Source organism: Lampris incognitus, chromosome 1, assembly GCF_029633865.1.
Source record: "Lampris incognitus isolate fLamInc1 chromosome 1, fLamInc1.hap2, whole genome shotgun sequence".
NCBI classification, from domain to species: Eukaryota; Metazoa; Chordata; class Actinopteri; order Lampriformes; family Lampridae; genus Lampris; species Lampris incognitus.
This window is the reverse complement of record NC_079211.1, coordinates 123028138-123045658: the sequence shown is the minus strand read 5'-3', so window position 1 is coordinate 123045658 and position 17521 is coordinate 123028138. Positions and strand designations below refer to the sequence as shown.

The window sequence follows — 17521 nt, the reverse complement described above, 5'->3', positions numbered from 1 at the left end:
CAGTCAGCTCACATGTTCTAACATCCACATCTCCATGGCAGGCAGGCATATTTATTAAGTTGTTCAAGGGCTCATGATGAAGGCTAAGAATAACATACACCAATAATATATCATTAATAAGAGGCTTGATCATGATGAAAATAATAAGACCCTGTAATACAAAGAGAGAAATCAGTATAATATGTGAAATATACAGACTGGAAATATAGGGCTCTTATTGTTGCAAACGAAATTTGCTTAAAACATTTTTCGCAATAAACTGCACGCCTGCAACATCCACAAACCTGCAGTTGAAATACAATGAATAAAAATAAAAAATAAAATGCAATTAATTTTATATATATTATATATATATATATGAAGAGGAGTAGGGCTGTTTCACTGAGATTTTCTATCTAGTCCTTATGGCAGCATCAGCTTGTATATAATTGTTACCAACCAAGTTGTAAGAAAGAAACCACAGAAATGAAACAATCAGCGAGCTGCACGCCATGTTGGCCCAGTTTACCTGAAAGGCTGAGACATTGGTCATTTATAAAACAATCTGCATTTCTCAGCACCAAACTGTGACATGCCAGGTGATACGGACATGTAAAGTAAAGCTCGTGCGCGTACGTGGCTGACACAGTTATGGATATAATATAACACGTTTGTGTGTGAGTAGGCCTCGCGCAGCGCGTGCATTGATAGGCTTTGAGTTAATTAGATTTCCCTCAGATTGCCATCGAGTGCAGACCAGGCTCCTGTTTAGACCACACACATATATATATACATATATATACATATACATACACACACACACACACACACACACACACACACACACACACACACACACACACACACACACACACACACATATATATATATATATATATATATATATATAAGGTCAAAACCGCGTGGATGACGGAAACACGGCGGTATTTTCGCCATCAGGTATGTGGTCAGGTCTGCTGAAGCTGATCACATTTAGCCTCACACAAGCTGCGCTTGTGTTTGGTCCCAGCGGGAATAAGAAGAAGCGACAGAGGAACGTGTTTATCAGCCACTTCTGCTTCGTTTTGTTCGTGTTTGATCGGAAGCTGCGCCTTCATAACGCCTAAACTAATGCTCTCTGTTAAACTCGTCTCTTCCTATGGCCTGAGTAAATATAATAACATCATATTATAGCTTCTGTTGTATTTACCAGAGAACTTAACGTTGTTGTTGTTGTTTTACAAAAAAAACGAGTTTCACAAATAAAAAATGACCTATTTCTCTATTATTATTATTTTTTAACTTGTGTGCATATTTCGATCAGAAAACGGTGTTTTGGTACCGAAAAGTGGTTAAAAAGAATAAAAAAGGGGGACACAGGAGACAATGGACTGGGTCAAACACAGGAAATAGGAACTAAACAACTAATACAATATTTTAAAATTCATTTCTGACTTTAACAGAAACTTCGATTACTGTACTACAGTCTGTAGGTTTATTACGTGTGTGTGTGTGTGCGTGTATATATATATATACATATATATATATATATATATACATGTAGCGCTATCTATCCCTTATGTGTATAGTTAGTTAGTTAGTTAGTTAGTTAGTTAGTTAGTTAGTTAGTTAGTTAGTTAACTTAGTCCGTGAGTTTTTGCAACTGAAAAACGTGACAGATTTCAGTGCCTCGTTAACTTTTCACTAAGTTATAACGAAATATAACCGACAGTACACACACACACACACACACACACACACACACACACACATATATAATATTTAACCAGAATCTATCTAAATATGTTGGACAATTTTTGTCAACCGTCATGCTGCACACTTTTCCCCCCCATCGGTTCGCCTCACTAGAAACCACATGTGTTTGCTTTATATGCGTTGTTCATCTTTCCCGGGTCATGGTGGACATGTGGATGAAGACCTGTATGCTTGTATGTGCACAGCGTCCTGCGCGTCGACCTGTTGTTCTTCGTTACATCCAGAGAGGTCGGAGAAGTTTGACAAGCACATGCAGCCCACCTACACGTGCAGCCCACCTCTCCGTCTGATATTTATAATCGAAACAAAATATTACATGAAGACTGCATCTGGTTGCTTATGAGGAGCTCGGCCCCCATCTAATTGAAAGGCGGTGATTTCTAATTTCCCTGGTTTTAGTGGGAAAGTAACGTTACAGAAGGGGGGAAAGTGGCTTTTTATTTTATTTTATTTTTTCTATTTTTAAAAAAAAATGTGTACCTTTGCGCTGCTACGTTGGCATCCACGACCCCGACATTACGCACCCACGACCGGACTGGATCCATGTCCTCTCCGAGACTTCTCTCTTTTAATCCGCTACCGTCTCGTATCAAATTCAAATGCTCCGGGATCCCGAACATTTAAGACCGATCCTGGACCAGTGCGGCACACCTTTGTTATGTTTAAAAAGAAGAAGAAAAAAGAAAAAATTCGTCTCGAGAGCGGCGGTATACTTGGTCTAACAAACAGAGGATCCGGTCCAAGGTGCTGCGCTCCCAAGAGCGCGTGCAGGAGGGTATCGGGGACGTCACAGCTCGTGCGGCATCAGTAAGCGGAGAGCGGCAGTATGGACAGCTTTTCTCTAGATGCGGGACTTTCTCTCAAGGCTGAAAAGAAAACAATTGATATATTCCCCGATGTATTGCAATCATTGTCCAAGCGTAATTGTCAGCCTCGGCTCGAGCGCAAAGGATCACCTGCGGTGGACACAACTCCTCCTATAAGTGGGGTAACAAGTATACGTAGAATCAAACACTCGGAAAGTGTGCAGTCCTGGATTTCCTTCTTTCTTTCTTTTTTTTTTCTTTAAAGGACAAATCGACTGAAACGGTTGACTTGATCAATGAGTTGGTCTACTGCGCGACATCTGACGGCCCAAGTAGCTTGCAATGAACCGCTGTCTTGAGTCATGAATGAGACCTTCTGCCGGGGTAGAGTATGGAGGAGGGGCTTTGGTGCCATATGGGGGACCGATTGTTGAAATGGATGCTCCCATTGGTGTAAAGTGCATTCGTTGTTTGGACTTTTTCCAGGTTTAGCATGCAGCCAATGACGCTCGTAGCTCTTCAAACTTTTCTCCCAACTCTGTAGCCGGGTTGTGAGCGTATCTCTAGTCAGTCTGTAGGCCACTTCTAACTGGCAAAAATAAGGACGTAAAGATTTCATCACTTAATAAAGCTCTAATAATATCGATAAATCGCAGGTGGGTTGAAATGTCTTATTGTATGGTGCGCGCGCTGGTGCGTGCACGAGACGGAGAATGAGTTGTCTCGGGCTATAAGGAATAAAGAAAGCCCAACACTTTCAACACCTTGTAGCGTGTAAAACAAAACAAAAAAACACAAAAAAATCAGCTGAATATTGTTGGCTGACTTTTTGCCTATGATTGCAGAATTCTTTTAATCGCGAACTGATTTTAATTCAGTTGGACTCGGACCCCTGCCACCGTGCGTCAGCTACAAATCAAGTTGGTCGCTTTATTCAAGTCATCGTTTAACACAAGTGCGCTCTCGGCAGGCGTGTACACTCCGCAGGTTCGCCGTCTGCTCCCTTTGAACAAAGCGCACCCACTGAATGAAGGCAGCGAGTCCACTGAGGAGGCATCGAATCAGTGTCAGCCTTAACAATGGTCGTCTGCTTGCTCCGTCAATCTCCGCCATTTATAGTCAGCGCTGCGCTCTGATTGGCTTTCCTGCGCTTCAGACTGACAGAGTCCAAATTGGTTTATAATCAATACGTTTGGCTGTCTGTCGCTGTGGTCCCGCTCAAACATGCCACGCTCAGCAGAATCACTTCAAAACGCCCCTCACCGATATGTGTAGGCCTGTCTTTTTGGGGAGATTTTTTACCTGAAAAGTTTCCTCTTTTGGCGGCCTACAGGTTTACCTTCAGGGTTATTTCTGATGGTTTTGTCACGGCCTAGAATACAAATGATGCCTGGCTTCTGTGCGTTGTTTGCAGCGAGAAATCTCGTTTGTTGTTTGATTAACATTGAAAAGGAGTTTTCTTTTTTTCAATCATGGTTTTTTGCCCCCTAACTGAGACTATTGTCTCCGTTTGGAGTTGGAGCGCCCGAACAATGAATGTAAATCTCCCCCCTTGGATCCCGTCTGAACCCCGACCATCTGCCAGCGCAGGACAAAGTCACATGTTCCCCCAATCAGAAGAACCGTCTCGCGGAATCCTGCCGCTGAACCTCCGCCCCGGTGCCGCGCGGGGTCCCTGAGCCAGCTGATTGATTGTGATTGACAGCCGCACTTAACTCGAAAAAATATCGATACGTTGTTGGAGGAAACCGCAACGACACACGTTTTAACCGTAAAATTCCGTTACAACCTACAAATCATCAAAAAAAAAAATTTTTTTAATAATATATATATATATATAATATGAACCCATCAGGAAGATAAGGCGCTGCATTTACCGCCTCTTTGATCGTCAAGTCGTTTAAGACAGACAGGAAGACTTAGTAGACTTGTGTTTGTTTTGGATCAGGATCACCGCAGATTTTGTCTTTTTTTGCAGCACGGTGACTTTAGGAAAGGACGGTCGCAGCTTCCGTCTGGTTTGGGCCGAGCTGCGGAGGATTTAACAGTTACGCGACACTTCTGAAACCACGACGCACATTCACAACCAGCTGAAAAGGCGTTTTGAAAAACCCGTTTTCCCAGCGGCGACGGTTAGCGAGTGAACTATTACAGCAAAACGTCGACATATTTGATGACTTTTGGTGAGTTATTTACATACTTCATCAATGACAAATTGAAAATCAACAGCGCTTTTTTTCCCCCACACATGACACAAAGATTACTATATTGCAGATCTATTTTCTCCAGACAACCAGATTTTAAGTGGACTCATAGCGTCCCACTGATAAAATACTTCTTCTTCGTAGATCCTCGAGGCCTTCTGTTACGGTGTGTGTTTACTTGTTTGCTGGATGGGGGTACAACAAAAAACAAAAAACAAAAAAAACATTCGATCAATACAGCCCGACTGAACAGATGACATCTTTTAAAAATTAGGAATGATGAATGCAAAGCACAGGCAAAACAATGTAAAAGTTGAATAGAGGCGAAGAGCGTAACTCAAAGCTCCCCCGCAGAGAAAGTCTAATAAAGCCAAATGGTTACAGGGTTCAACTCCACGGTGTTATGCTGAGATCCAATTAAGATGACGCGGGTGGTTCCGGTTAGGATTTGAATTCTCGCCCATTTCGAGTGGCAACGTTGTCCATTCACTTCCACCCTAAAGGTGTGTGTGTGTGTGCGTGCGTGCGTGCGTGCGTGTGTGTGCGCGCGCGCGGCTATTGACCATCACCCGCTGTGGACTAGATTTATACGTGAATTTGCAGCTTTTTTTGTGAAGCCATGCGAGAATGGGGATCTGGTCAAACCACAAACCTTCTTCTAATCAATTTAACCCACTGAGACGGTCAGCGCGTGTTGACGGGTGTGTGTGTGTGTGTGGGGGGGGGGGACCAGTGATTGCGAAACCCAACAATAGGGGATCGTGTGCCACTCGTCCTCTCCGGCATTCCCCTGCTCCCATGGGAGAAGCAGCGCCACTCTTGGTGGATGGCGGTCCATCCGCGGAGGTCATGAGGGCCGTGTGGGGGATGGCCTGCAGACGCAGCAGCTGGTTCCCGTCCCCCTTTCTCCACCGTGCGGAAAACAACAGAGCTAATGCGACCCACCACGTCCCCCATCGATCGCCTTATATTGCGCTCATCTATTTGTCTGCTTATTTAAAGTAAGGATGCTGAGATCCTGGGGGAATACCAGCATCCTCTATTTAAGTGGAGCATCCGCCTCCTATTTTTTATTATGTCATGCAGTCATCACACACAGTCATAACACACATCAAGCCACAACTGCTTAACTTGTCCCCCACCCAGACGTTTTACTTGAGTCTACAGAAGACCTGCTTTGGTTCAGTTTGTACCGATGCCTCGTCACAGTGTTCATTTAAAACCAAGGAGTGGGGATTTTCCGTAAAGGTTTCCCATAAAGAACTAGGACTTATTCAAAACTGAACATTCTGCCAAACAGCATCACACTCAGTTAAAACTTTAATCCACAATGTGATTTTTCCCCCCACTAAATGGTGGGCAGTGTTTTGCATTTTCAGAAAAAAATAAAAGCCTTTCTCCACCCTTCACCGATGGCAGTGCAGATGTTTTCTGTAACCATCACACGCCTGAAAAATGCATCTTATTGCTGTTTTCCGACACACATCAGGATTTTGCCAGTAGCTGTGGCTTTGATTAAATGATGGTAACCTGGTGAGTGCAAACGTGATTTCAACTTCCCACACACCTAAAAATCTCTGCTCAAAACTAAAATACTGGGACAGTGAGAGGGACATTCCCGGCTACATATGAAGTGTGGCTTGTCAGCTCCTCATGTCTGAGCAGATGCTTCATCTGAGCCCAGTGGTGGTTTGCAGTGGCAGAGTGTATTCTTTACAATACAAACGCATCTCATATGGTTGTTCAATCAAGAGGATAAGGAGGCTTAATTTGGTAAATTAATGCAAATTAGTATTTGTATATAAAATATCGTGCTGAAGACATGTTTGCAGTCTGCCTCATTGCAGTGTTAAGGTAGAAAGCACTGTGGAGGAGTATTGAAATGTCAAGACACAAGCTCAGGACCGATGTAAGGATTGTATGATTTGAGACCAATAAGCTTATTTTGAAGTGTGAAGTGGCTTGACTGCTAGCATAAAACAAGTACCTATTTAGTTTTGACCTTAGATTGAGGGGTGACAACAGATGGATCTGCCCTCAGTGGTGAGCTGATTGTAACAATCAGACCCACACCAACTTATCTTGATTCAGCTCATGATGTCCCCCACTCCCATAAAAGAGAAGCGGCTGGCCAGCTGTGGAGCCCAAATCTGGGAAAACACCTTTTAGGTGTCTACCAAGGTCCTTTTCTATGATGTAAAGTGGCTTTAGTGGTGAGTGTCGTGTTCTCTGTTGGAAATGCTTGAGTTTTCTTTACTTTACAGAGAGTTCAGCTGCACGACAAGCGGCTGGTGGTCGGACTGACTCATGATTGACTTTAGCTGCTGGCTGCTGATGTGACCTGCTTTACATGGGGAAAAATAATTAGTTTATATCATCTATGTAGTGTGAAAAGAGAGTTCTTATCAAGGTCTTTGTTTCACAACACTGAAACAAAGCCCCCCACACTAGTAAAACCAAAAAAAAACTTCCAAACGCATCTACTTTGCCTTTGAACAAAATGTTCAAATTAAAAGATTCAGGGAGACGACACATTCTCCATGCACTGTAAATTATCAGCAGTTCATCAATGTGAGAGCATAAATGTATCGGCATAATTTATTCGCTTTATTTTATCGAAACCAAAATTATCTTAACAAAAGTTACTACATAAATAGGTACATATTGAGTCAATTTTTTTGTATAGCCCAATATCACAAATTATTACCAACATTCTGCATGATAACAACAGTCTAACTGTATATTTCACCAGGTCATACATGAATAGGACCCTTAAGATCTCCATGTAGGAGGCAGTTTCTTCTTACTGCCGTGTTGCCCACAGGGCCTGTGCTGAGAAGCTGTGAACCAGCGCCCTCTGCCGGCACCAAGCCAATATGGCTCGCTCACTCACGTGATCATTATCGCCACTCATTCACTGATGGGACTAAAGGGAGTCTGCTCCCCTACATTCATCTGTAATATGCTTCTTTTCTCTCTTTTTTTTTTGAAAACTAGCTTATTGAAGGATTTTCATACTTCCAGAAGGGATTATTGTTTAAAAACAAGTCAAGTTTTATTTATTTGTATACCCCATTACCACAAATTACAAATTTGTCTCAGTGGGCTTTACAGCAACACAACATCCTGTCCTTAGACCCTCTCATCGGAGAAAAAAGAAAAAGAAAAAAAACCTTTAACAGGCAGAAAACAATAGGAAGAACCCTCAGGGACAGCAACAGAGGAGGGCTCTCTCTCCTAAGACGGACAGAGGTGCAATGGATGTTGTGTTTATACAATTGACAGAATACACCAGAATACAGAAATAAAACAAAAACTTAAGGAGGACTTCGAAATCCGCTAACAAACGACATTGCGCTAATATTATTCATCAGGACCTATCATAGGTTTGGTCGTACTCATCTCAACTTTTCAGTAATCCATGGGAGGAAAAAGGCCAAAGAAGCGTTTTACTTTTTCTTCTCTATAAGCAATGCAAGTATTGTAGTGCATTGATTAAAATTTTTAAAAAAAGTAGCAAAGAATCAAAGTCAAATGGTGACTTTTCAAATAATGCACGTTTGTTTCAGAGGTCACGTTGGTCATATAGTGCAGCATCGTGTCTTTATGATGGTCATCTAGACGGTGAAAATCAAATGGCCTGAGAAGTAGCTGTCAGCAGTTAGACCATTGCCGCCATCATTAGCAACCAGCCAGACCTTGTCTCCCTTCTGGAGCTGGATGTAAGTGCCCCCGCTGGCTGAGACGTAACCCTTCTGCTGGGTGGTGAAAGAGTGAAGCACCAGCTCTCCATTATGTTTTAAGTCCACATTGCCAGTGTTCTGGTAGATAGTGCAGTGAAACTGAAACTCATAGACTCCTGGGTGCTCACAGGTGAACAGCCCTGTCTTGATGTCATAACTGCCCTGTCCGTTGTAGATGACGTCCCGGAAGATAATAGGCTTCCCAGCTTTGGGAAACTTATTGCCCAGTCGCACAGCAAATGCAACTTGGACCATTGAGGGGCCAGGAGGGCCAGGGGGCCCTCTCAGACCACGTGGCCCTTTTTGACCAGGGTGACAAAAGACATGATGATAGTTAAGTGACATTTGTAGTTATACTTTGAAGTATATCAGTCTTCAGATTTCACTTGTCTAAAACCTTGAGCACGACATAATAAAATGTTCAGCAATTTTTTGTGTTTTTTTATACCTGCTCTCAATTGACCTTTCGCAAAATACCACCCCAGAACGGTGCTTGTCCAATCCTACCTTAGCAACGGTCCGTCAAGCTTTCAAACACACAGCAAAATGCTGAAACGGTGTGCCTATGGAATCTGCAAATCAGATACTAGATATCTGAAAAGTTTGGAGGGGGTGTAATTTTCTTTCCCTTCCCAAAACCCAGAACGCAAGAAGCGCAATGTCGGCAATAGATTTCGCAGTATAGCAGACCCCATGACCAGCTTAATCCATCCAAAATCAACAAAAATACCTGTCTGCTCCAAGCTAAGCTTGCTACTAGCTATTATTGATAGCTAATACAGCTAACGTATTATTACTGTTACTTTTACCCACACAATGCACTGATTTCTTCCTTCATGTTTTGGTGTTTTCCGGCTACTTCCTGGATAGTTCTGAAATGCTTGACGGGCATAGCAACAGTAACTAAGGGGGGCGGGACTTTGCGAAAGGTCAATTGTTTCAAGAACTGTGAGGTAGTGGTCTAGTCCTCATTAATATTAATGAGCAGACTTTTGAGTGACAAGTACAAGCCATGGTTGCAGTAAGGGTGGGTGGGATTTCATGACCTGATGATTTGATCTGATAGGCTGTATGTAAATGAGTGTGTCTAATGACATCAAGAGTATCCAAAAAAGAAAAATAGAAAAACTTAATTCTACCTTTTATATTCATATTGCTTTTTCCATTAGAAAGAGGAAGTATAAAATTCATGACGATTAAAGTAATAATTGATGCTAGAAAATGTTAACATTTCAATGTCGGTTTGACTTTAAATAGTGTATCATTTTCTACATATTTATTGAAAATGACGAAGAAAATTAGTTTTACCTCTTGGTCCTTCTGGTCCTTGGGGTCCAGGTGGCCCTTGTAGTGTACCATTGTACGGTCCAGAGCCTAGTCCAATAGAAAGAGAAGGGGATAAAATAAGTTTTAAAAAAAAAGTGGCAAGGACTGTTTTCATTCAAATAGCTCAGTGAGGTATATTAGTGATTGACATTCACCACCTTCCTTCCATGGACTGAGGTCAAAGACAGGGATGTCTTCACACTTGGTGTAGCCAGAACCTCTGGGACGGTATAGGAAGGGTTGCTCTGGGACTTCAGTGATACCGGTGTTGTCACAGATGATGCGAGAAAGAGATGTGTTCCTCAGGGAGTCTTTCTGATCATCAGTGAAGACCCCACGATTCTCCCACCATAGTCTGGGATGGACAGTTTTGATAACATTTTAGTGCCCCGTAAACATATCAGTGTGGCTAGTGAGGATAATTACATCCGTAAAACATGCCTGTGGAATTATTTTTGGCTGTCCCTCCCTCTGCTTACCTGTCTCCCTGGCGAATCCTCTGAAATTGGGTAGCAATAATGCAAGCAAACAAGGGCCCCACCCGGCCTCCGCGCACAAAGGGTTCAGCCACTCCACCCAACCACACATCGATGTTGCTAGGTGTGCCGTAAAGGTTCAGCAGATTCTTGGCAAGCTTTTTATTGTTCAGAACCCGAGCCAACTGCCTCAGATTTTTGGGTTGTGACAGCCCACAGAACTTGCGCCATTTGTTGTAGCCTGCCCAGGAGCAGACAGCATAAATTGTTGCATTCATGAAGATATTGAATGTGAATGTTATCAAAATAATTAGGAGCCTGATGTCCTCATATGCAGTGTGTTAACAGGTAAAGAAGAACAGATTGTAACAGATAATCATACCAGGGAGTCCATGGTCCCTTCCTCTCTGCAAGTTGAGAGATGCTAAGTCCAGGGCCAGGTCAGAGGAGAATTTAAAGAGCCTTTCTCTCAGTTCGTCATGCATCATGTGCTCCTGTGTGTTCAGCTTGGCCTTACGACCCACCAGCCCCCTCAGGATTGGGTCCAAACCACCTGAGCAACCCAATACATTTTGTCAGTCAGCCAGTTATCACTGAACATATTTCTTTAATCTGTCAAATATAAGACAATTCAAATATAATTATCAACTACCACACAAAGTCCTGCCATCTTCAGAAGTTCTCTGATGACTCTGCTATAGTCGGATGCATCAGTAAGGGCGAGGAGGCTGAGTACAGGGCTGTGGTGGGAAACTGTCACATGGTGTGAGCAGAACCATCTGCAGCTCAACGTGACTAACACAAAGGAGCTGGTTGTTGATCTGAGGAGGGACATGACACCAGTGACCCCTGTCTCCATCCAGGGGGTTAGTGTGGACACTGGAATACTACAAGTACCTGAGGGTGTATATAGACAATAAACTGGACTGGGTTACGAACGCTGAGGCCCTCTACAAGAAGGGACAGAGCCGTCTCTACTTTTTGAGGAGGCTGAGGTCCTTCAACATCTGCCAGACAATGCTCAGGATGTGGTATGAGTCTGTGGTGGCCAGTGCTCTCCTGTTTGCTGTTGTGTGTTGGGGCAGCAGATTGAGGGTAGCGGATGCAAACAGGCTTAATAAACTGATACGCAAGGCCGGAGACATTGTGGGGATGGAACTGGATTCTCTGGTGGTGGTTTCTGAGAGGAGGATGCCGTTGAAATTATGTGCCATCGTGGACAATGTCTCCCACCCACTCCATGACATGCTGGTTGGGCACAGGAGTACTTTTAGTAATAGACTCATTCTGCAAAAATGCACTACAGAGCACCACAGGAGGTCATTCCTGCCAGTGACCATCAAACTTTACAACTCCTCTCTCAGACTCAGACTGTCAGACACTCTGAGTTAATGGTCATTGGACCGGCCCTTCAACTTGTTTTACCCTGTCGGGTTTTGTTTGTGCTGTTTGTTTTGTGTTGCAGTAGTGCAGTATAGATAGGGTGTTATGTGCACCATGCTTGTTGATCTATTTTGTTCTTATTTCTATTTCTTATTTTATCTTTTATTTCTATTTGTTTCTGTTTTTCTTGTTTCTATTTATTTCTATTTTCTTGTTATCTTGTATCTTGTTAGTTTTTAGTTTTCTCTTACTAGAGTGTCTGTAATAGAACCCAATTTCCCCTTGGGGATGAATAAAGTATTCTGATTCTGATACAATCAATGGTAAAGTGAATATTTTGAGGATATTCAGCATACCCTCAAAGACAATCCTCCATGGTGCGAAGAAGGCTCTGTGCAGCAGCGGGCTGGGGAACTCAGGGTGCTCCTCGTACGTTTCATTGAGACGGAACATGAAGGGCTGCACCGCGAGGTGTGCAAACCGATAAGCTGCTGTGGCAAACACATTGGAGATGCTTGGATCCACATCTTCATCATAGCCAGGATAGTTGGACAGCTGCTTGGCGATGAAGTTTGGACCAACAATGTGGCGCAAGTAGTCCCTAAAAGTGATGACCTGAAAGAGTTGAGGCATTAAGTGACAGTTCCCATATTGACATGACACCTTGTCACCTCCGCCTGAAGTGTGAGATCTCTGTCATGTATGGTGTGAGTGTCCCCTCTTACCTGGGAGTATGCGCCCATGATCTTGCGCACCTCCTGGTAGAGTCTTTCTCCGTCCCATCTGGGGTTGAGTTTGGCCAGGGCATGTGCAAGCCGGTTGTGCTCACGTAACATGAGTGTGTGTAAGCTGCTCAGCCCAATGTTCTCATTGGCTCTCGCATCACCTGGGAGACAGCAAGAGAGGCTTGCATTTAACACACGCGGTCAGTAAATGCATATCTAACCATGTTAACTTAGTTTGGCAAAGTCTGAGCCGGGGCTCCTTTGAATGCTAGACATTTAGATGTCACTGGGTCTAAACTTGTTACATAAAGGTTAACCAGAAGAAAACAGCATGGTGTTGGTACCATGCTGGAACTGCAGTGAGTCTTGACTTTTGTTTGTTTTTTTTAATCCACCAGCTTGCACTAACTCACCAGCCAAAAAGCAGGGCAACTCCTGAGCTTTACTGTTGTTGGTGATCTGTGCTCTGGTGGCACACATGTTGGTGTTCATGGTGGTGAAGGGCAGGAGTTCGCGTCCATTGTCAGTGAACTGGGTGTTGACCCTCAACAGGCCCTTATCATCAGAGAGGTTGCGCAGGTCGCGCGCTTTAATGTCGTCTGAACCATAAACCTGCCCTACATCAATGAAAGCTGTGAGGGAATTCATCTGTTGACGCACACTGCTTGCCCCAAAGAGGTGACCTGTGTTGCCAGAGCCGCAGGCTGGGGCTGAGCGGAAGAAGGGAATGCAATCTTCTGAGTTGTTGCCAAAGCGGGGATCTTGTTTGGGAATCTATATTAGGATGACAGGGATAAGTTGAAATTCATTGTGTGTGTGTGTGCATGTGTGTGTGTGTGTGTGTGCGCACACACTGTGCATGTATCTGTTTACTTGTGAGATGCTATGACACTGACCAAAATGGGAAAACAGGGCTCTGTGCGATCACAGGTCTCTTCACAGTCAATGCCACCATTGAATGAGCGGATCACGGGGGAGTGAGGGGTGAACGTCAGGTCATGGTCGGTCCACTGGGCAAAGATCGTCACAAGGTGGGTGTAGAGTGAATCACTTTCCACATCAGTATTGGCAGTTTTCAGGATACGGTTAGATACTTCCCTTACCTATGGAAAGGCATGCAGGATGTTACTCCTTTGTTTAGAGTGATGAATATACAAGCGCCAATATCTGATTGGCAAACCATATTTTATCCTCCCATTAAACTATAGTATATAAAGTAGATGGAGCATTATCACAAGTTTTTCCATCTAGCCATCTAACAATTTTCCCCCCATACACCTTCAGTTTTCCGCTCTCTTGTGCATTTTTTCTCAACTCAATGCTTTTTGCTAAATAAGTTTGTTAATTCAGTGCAGTTGTGATAAATGCTATACACTAAATGTGATGTTGCGGCCAACTATGATTGTGTGTCGTACCAAGGGCAGAAAACGCCTGTTGACTCTCACGTTCGGGTCCCAACCTTTGGGCAGAGCGATGTCATCCTGGTACTCAGCACGTAACCAGCGGGTGAAAGGTATATTGGCGGCTCCCCAGCGAGAGTGTTTCCTGAGAAGAAGAAATTTGACATTTAATTTTTTTTTTTTACACTTTGTTCACACTCATAACAATCCTCCTTTGCCATCAGTGAGTGACTGTTGTTTTATGTGATGACGTTGGAGATGATCACTATTTGTTGTTTTAGAGGAGACTGGGCACTAACTTTTTTTGGCATTGTCTATTATTATGTAAGTATTATCTATTTAAACAGTGGGAAAGGAGAAAAAGGAGACAGTGCATAGAAACACCAGTTGGGGCTCATGTGATTCAAACTTAACACCCAACTTTTTGCCTCTCTGGGCAAAAGCATCACTTGTTTTTTCTATGTCAATGTATGTCAATGCTCAAAATCACCAGTTAGCAACCTCCTTACATGAAAGCCACTTTATTTGACATTGTATTCCCTTTTTTTGGGGGGGATTTTTCCCCAGTTGTATCCGGCCCATTACCACACTCTTCCAAGCTGTCCTGATCGCTACTCCACCTCCTCTGCCGACCTGGGGAGGACTGCAGACTACCACATGCCTCCTTCAATACATGTGGAGTCATCTGTCGCTTCTTTCACCTGACAGTGAGGAGTTTCACCAGGGGGACGTAGTACATAGGAGGATCACGCTATTCCCCCCAGTTCCCCCTCCCCCCCCCTGAACAGGCGTCCCGACTGACCAGAGGAGGCACTAGTGCAGCAACCAGGACACATACCCACATCCAGCTTTCCACCTGCAGACACGGCCAATTGTGTCTGTAAGGATGCCTGACAAAGCCAGAGGTAACACAGGGATTTGAACCGGTGATCCCCGTGTTGGTAGGCAACGGAATAGACTGCTATGCTAACTGGGCACCCTTGACATTGTATTCTTACAATGAATTTGCTCTCTGCATTTAACCCATCCTATTGTATAGGAGCAGCGGGCAGCTGCAGCGCCCAGGTACCAACTCCGGTTTTTCTTTCCATTGCCTTGCTCAGGGGCACAGACAGGAGTATTAACCCTAACATACATGTCTTTTTGATGGTGGGAGGAAACCGGAGCACCCAGAGGAAGCCCACGCAGACACGGGGACAACATACAAACTCCACACAGAAAGGACCTGGGATGGCCTGGGGTTCGAACCCAGGACCTTCTTGCTGTGAGGCAGCAGTGCTAACCACTGGGTCACCATGCTGTCCTGTTATTACCTGTTGTTACATATACTGGTTGCAGTGCGAAACGTGTCCAGGTTGGGAGTGGTTGCGCAAGAAACGGAGCGAATTCTAGCAGAGCAGCCGGTGAGATTGGCAATAATGTTCAGAACCTCCTCGGAGATGAGATCTGGTTGAGAGACACAGAAATCAGTGACGAGCTCTTTGACTCGCTGATGTCATTGTGGAAAAATGTAACAAACTAAGGAGGGTCACCTGTTGCATTGATGGAGCGCTTGTGTATGCGGTGGTTGTAAAGGGACCTCTTCTGGATCAGTTTGATGGTATTCTCCATATAATCAGCAGCACGCACTGCAGTGCGAGTTGCACCCGCAGGCTGTTTCATTAGCCGTAGAATGGCTGAAGGTGTTGCATGCCTGCGTACACGTGCTACGCTCCTGTGAGAGAGAGGTGGAGAGATCAATCACATATGCCTTGATGGGTGGCTGACAAGATATTTAACGCATAATCCCCCCCCCCCTTTATCTCCCCAATCAAGTTTTCGGCCAACTAACCCACTCTTCCGAGCCATCCCAGTCACTGCTCCACCCCCTCTGCTGAGCCGGGGAGGACTGCAGATTACCACGTGTCCTCTGATACATGTGGAGTTGCCAGCCGGTTTTTTTTCACCTGACAGTGAGGAGTTTTGCCAGGGGGACATAGCAAGTAGGAGGAGCACGCTATTCCCCCCAGTTCCCCCTCCCCCCTGAACAGGCACCCCCGACCAACCAGAGGAGGTGCTAGTACAGCGACCAGGAAACACACCCACATCCAGCTTCCCACCTGCAGACACGGCCAATTGTGTCTGTAGGGATGCCAGGCCAGAGGTAACACGGGGATTCAAGCCAGCGATCCCCATGTTGGTAGGCAACAGAATAGACCGCCACGCCACCTGGATGCCCAACGCATAAAATGTTTAGATGGGAGGCTAACAAGACATGCCCAAAAAAGCCAATGAAATAGCCCTTCCATTGGTTTATATAGTACAGAGCAGAACAATTGCAATGGCTTGGAGAAAAATCTAACATATAGATAGTTATTCTTTACATGCAGTCAGGGAATGTATTGCTCTTCTAGCAGCGTAGACAATTTCTTTGTATTGCACATTTTCAACAAGTATGCACACTTACTCTTTTCGGGAGTACTCATAATCCTGGTCCACTTTGGCTTTGGCTTCATTCACAGCACTTTCAATAAAACTCCTGCTCAGGTTTATCTCTGAGGAGAAACAAACATCTGCAGTTCTCTGCCACCATGTCAGCAGTCCAGTCATGCCGCACAATGTGAACAGCCACAGGGACTGGGCCTCAGCTGTCACACTTTTATTGTAAGGCCTAAATTTCATTCTTTATTTTGATTTTTTATTTCATGTTGTTGTCTGCCAGTTATTCTTTACCCTTCGCTTGTCCCGTGTCTTTGTGTGTCCCGTGTCTTTTGTTGTGTTTATCTGTTTTGTTTACTTATTTCAACTGTTTTATTTTTCCTGACCGATAAGCACTTTGTAACCTTGTATTGATAAGTGCCATATAAATAATGTTGTTTTATATTTATATTTATCCTCCCACAGTCCAAAGACATGTAGGTCAGGTGAATCGACCATACTAAATTGTCTCTAGGTATGAATGCGAGTGTGTGTGTGTATGTTGGCCCTGTGTGATGGCCTGGTGGCCTGTCCAGGGCGTCTCCCCGCCTGCCGCCCAACGACTGCTGGGATAGGCTCCAGCATCCCCACGACCCTGAGAGCAGGATAGGCAGTTTGGATAATGGATGTTTTATATATATATATATATATATCAGCATTTTTGTATATTATTTACTTATAATGTAGTTGTCTTGAAAATATCTTAAAAAAAACAATGTGGTTACATTGGGCTTTGTTTATTAGTAAGTAAGGGTTTATTTATATAGCACCTTTTTAGAACAAAGTTCGAAAGTGCTGCACAAGCTACAGATACAGAAAAAAACAGACAACATAAACGTTCAGTTATATACAGGAAAGTATAAATTACAGCCTCATTACAGGGAAGGCAAGTTGGTAGAGATGAGTTGTGGGAAGGTTTTAAAGTTGTTCACAGACTCAGCTGATCTAACAGGGGGGCTGCTCCAGAGGGACGGGGCCCTTACGACAAAAGCACAGCCACCTTTGGATGTGCGGAGGGAGTGGGGTATAGATAAGAGACCCTGGTCAGAAGATCTGAGTGGCCTACAGGTGGAGTAAGGACGCAAAAGTTGGGAAATGTGTAAAGGGGCAAGACCATGTAGGGCCCTATATGTGATAATTAGTATCTATAAGTCGCTTCTATAATTTACTGGGAGCAAATGAAAGGATGCGAGGATTGGTGTGATGTGGGATCTTAGATTGGTATTGGATAGCAGCCAGGCTGCAG

At 44.1% G+C, this 17521-nt stretch overlaps 2 protein-coding genes across 5 annotated transcripts in view; both read right to left on the bottom strand.

Moving 5' to 3' along the window:
- Positions 1-2877, bottom strand: part of ebf2 (EBF transcription factor 2) — a 34145-nt gene extending 31268 nt beyond the window's left edge. For all 4 annotated transcript variants that reach the window (XM_056277648.1, XM_056277797.1, XM_056277569.1 and 1 more), the window contains exon 1: positions 2236-2877. In XM_056277648.1, coding sequence (XP_056133623.1) covers positions 2236-2375 — 140 coding nt within the window. In that variant the 5' untranslated portion in view covers positions 2376-2877. The remainder of the gene's footprint in view (positions 1-2235) is intronic.
- Positions 2878-7596: 4719 nt separating this feature from the next.
- LOC130112077 (eosinophil peroxidase-like) lies at positions 7597-16407 on the bottom strand. Its single transcript, XM_056279378.1, has 13 exons — positions 16265-16407; positions 15351-15532; positions 15132-15264; positions 13834-13963; positions 13315-13521; positions 12832-13192; positions 12419-12579; positions 12050-12308; positions 10693-10863; positions 10314-10551; positions 9993-10189; positions 9817-9882; positions 7597-8807 (listed from the first exon to the last, which is right to left on the bottom strand). Exons 1-13 carry the CDS (start codon positions 16405-16407, stop codon positions 8383-8385), a joined length of 2673 nt encoding a protein of 890 aa, XP_056135353.1. The 3' UTR covers positions 7597-8382.
- Between the last annotated feature and the right edge of the window lie 1114 nt (positions 16408-17521).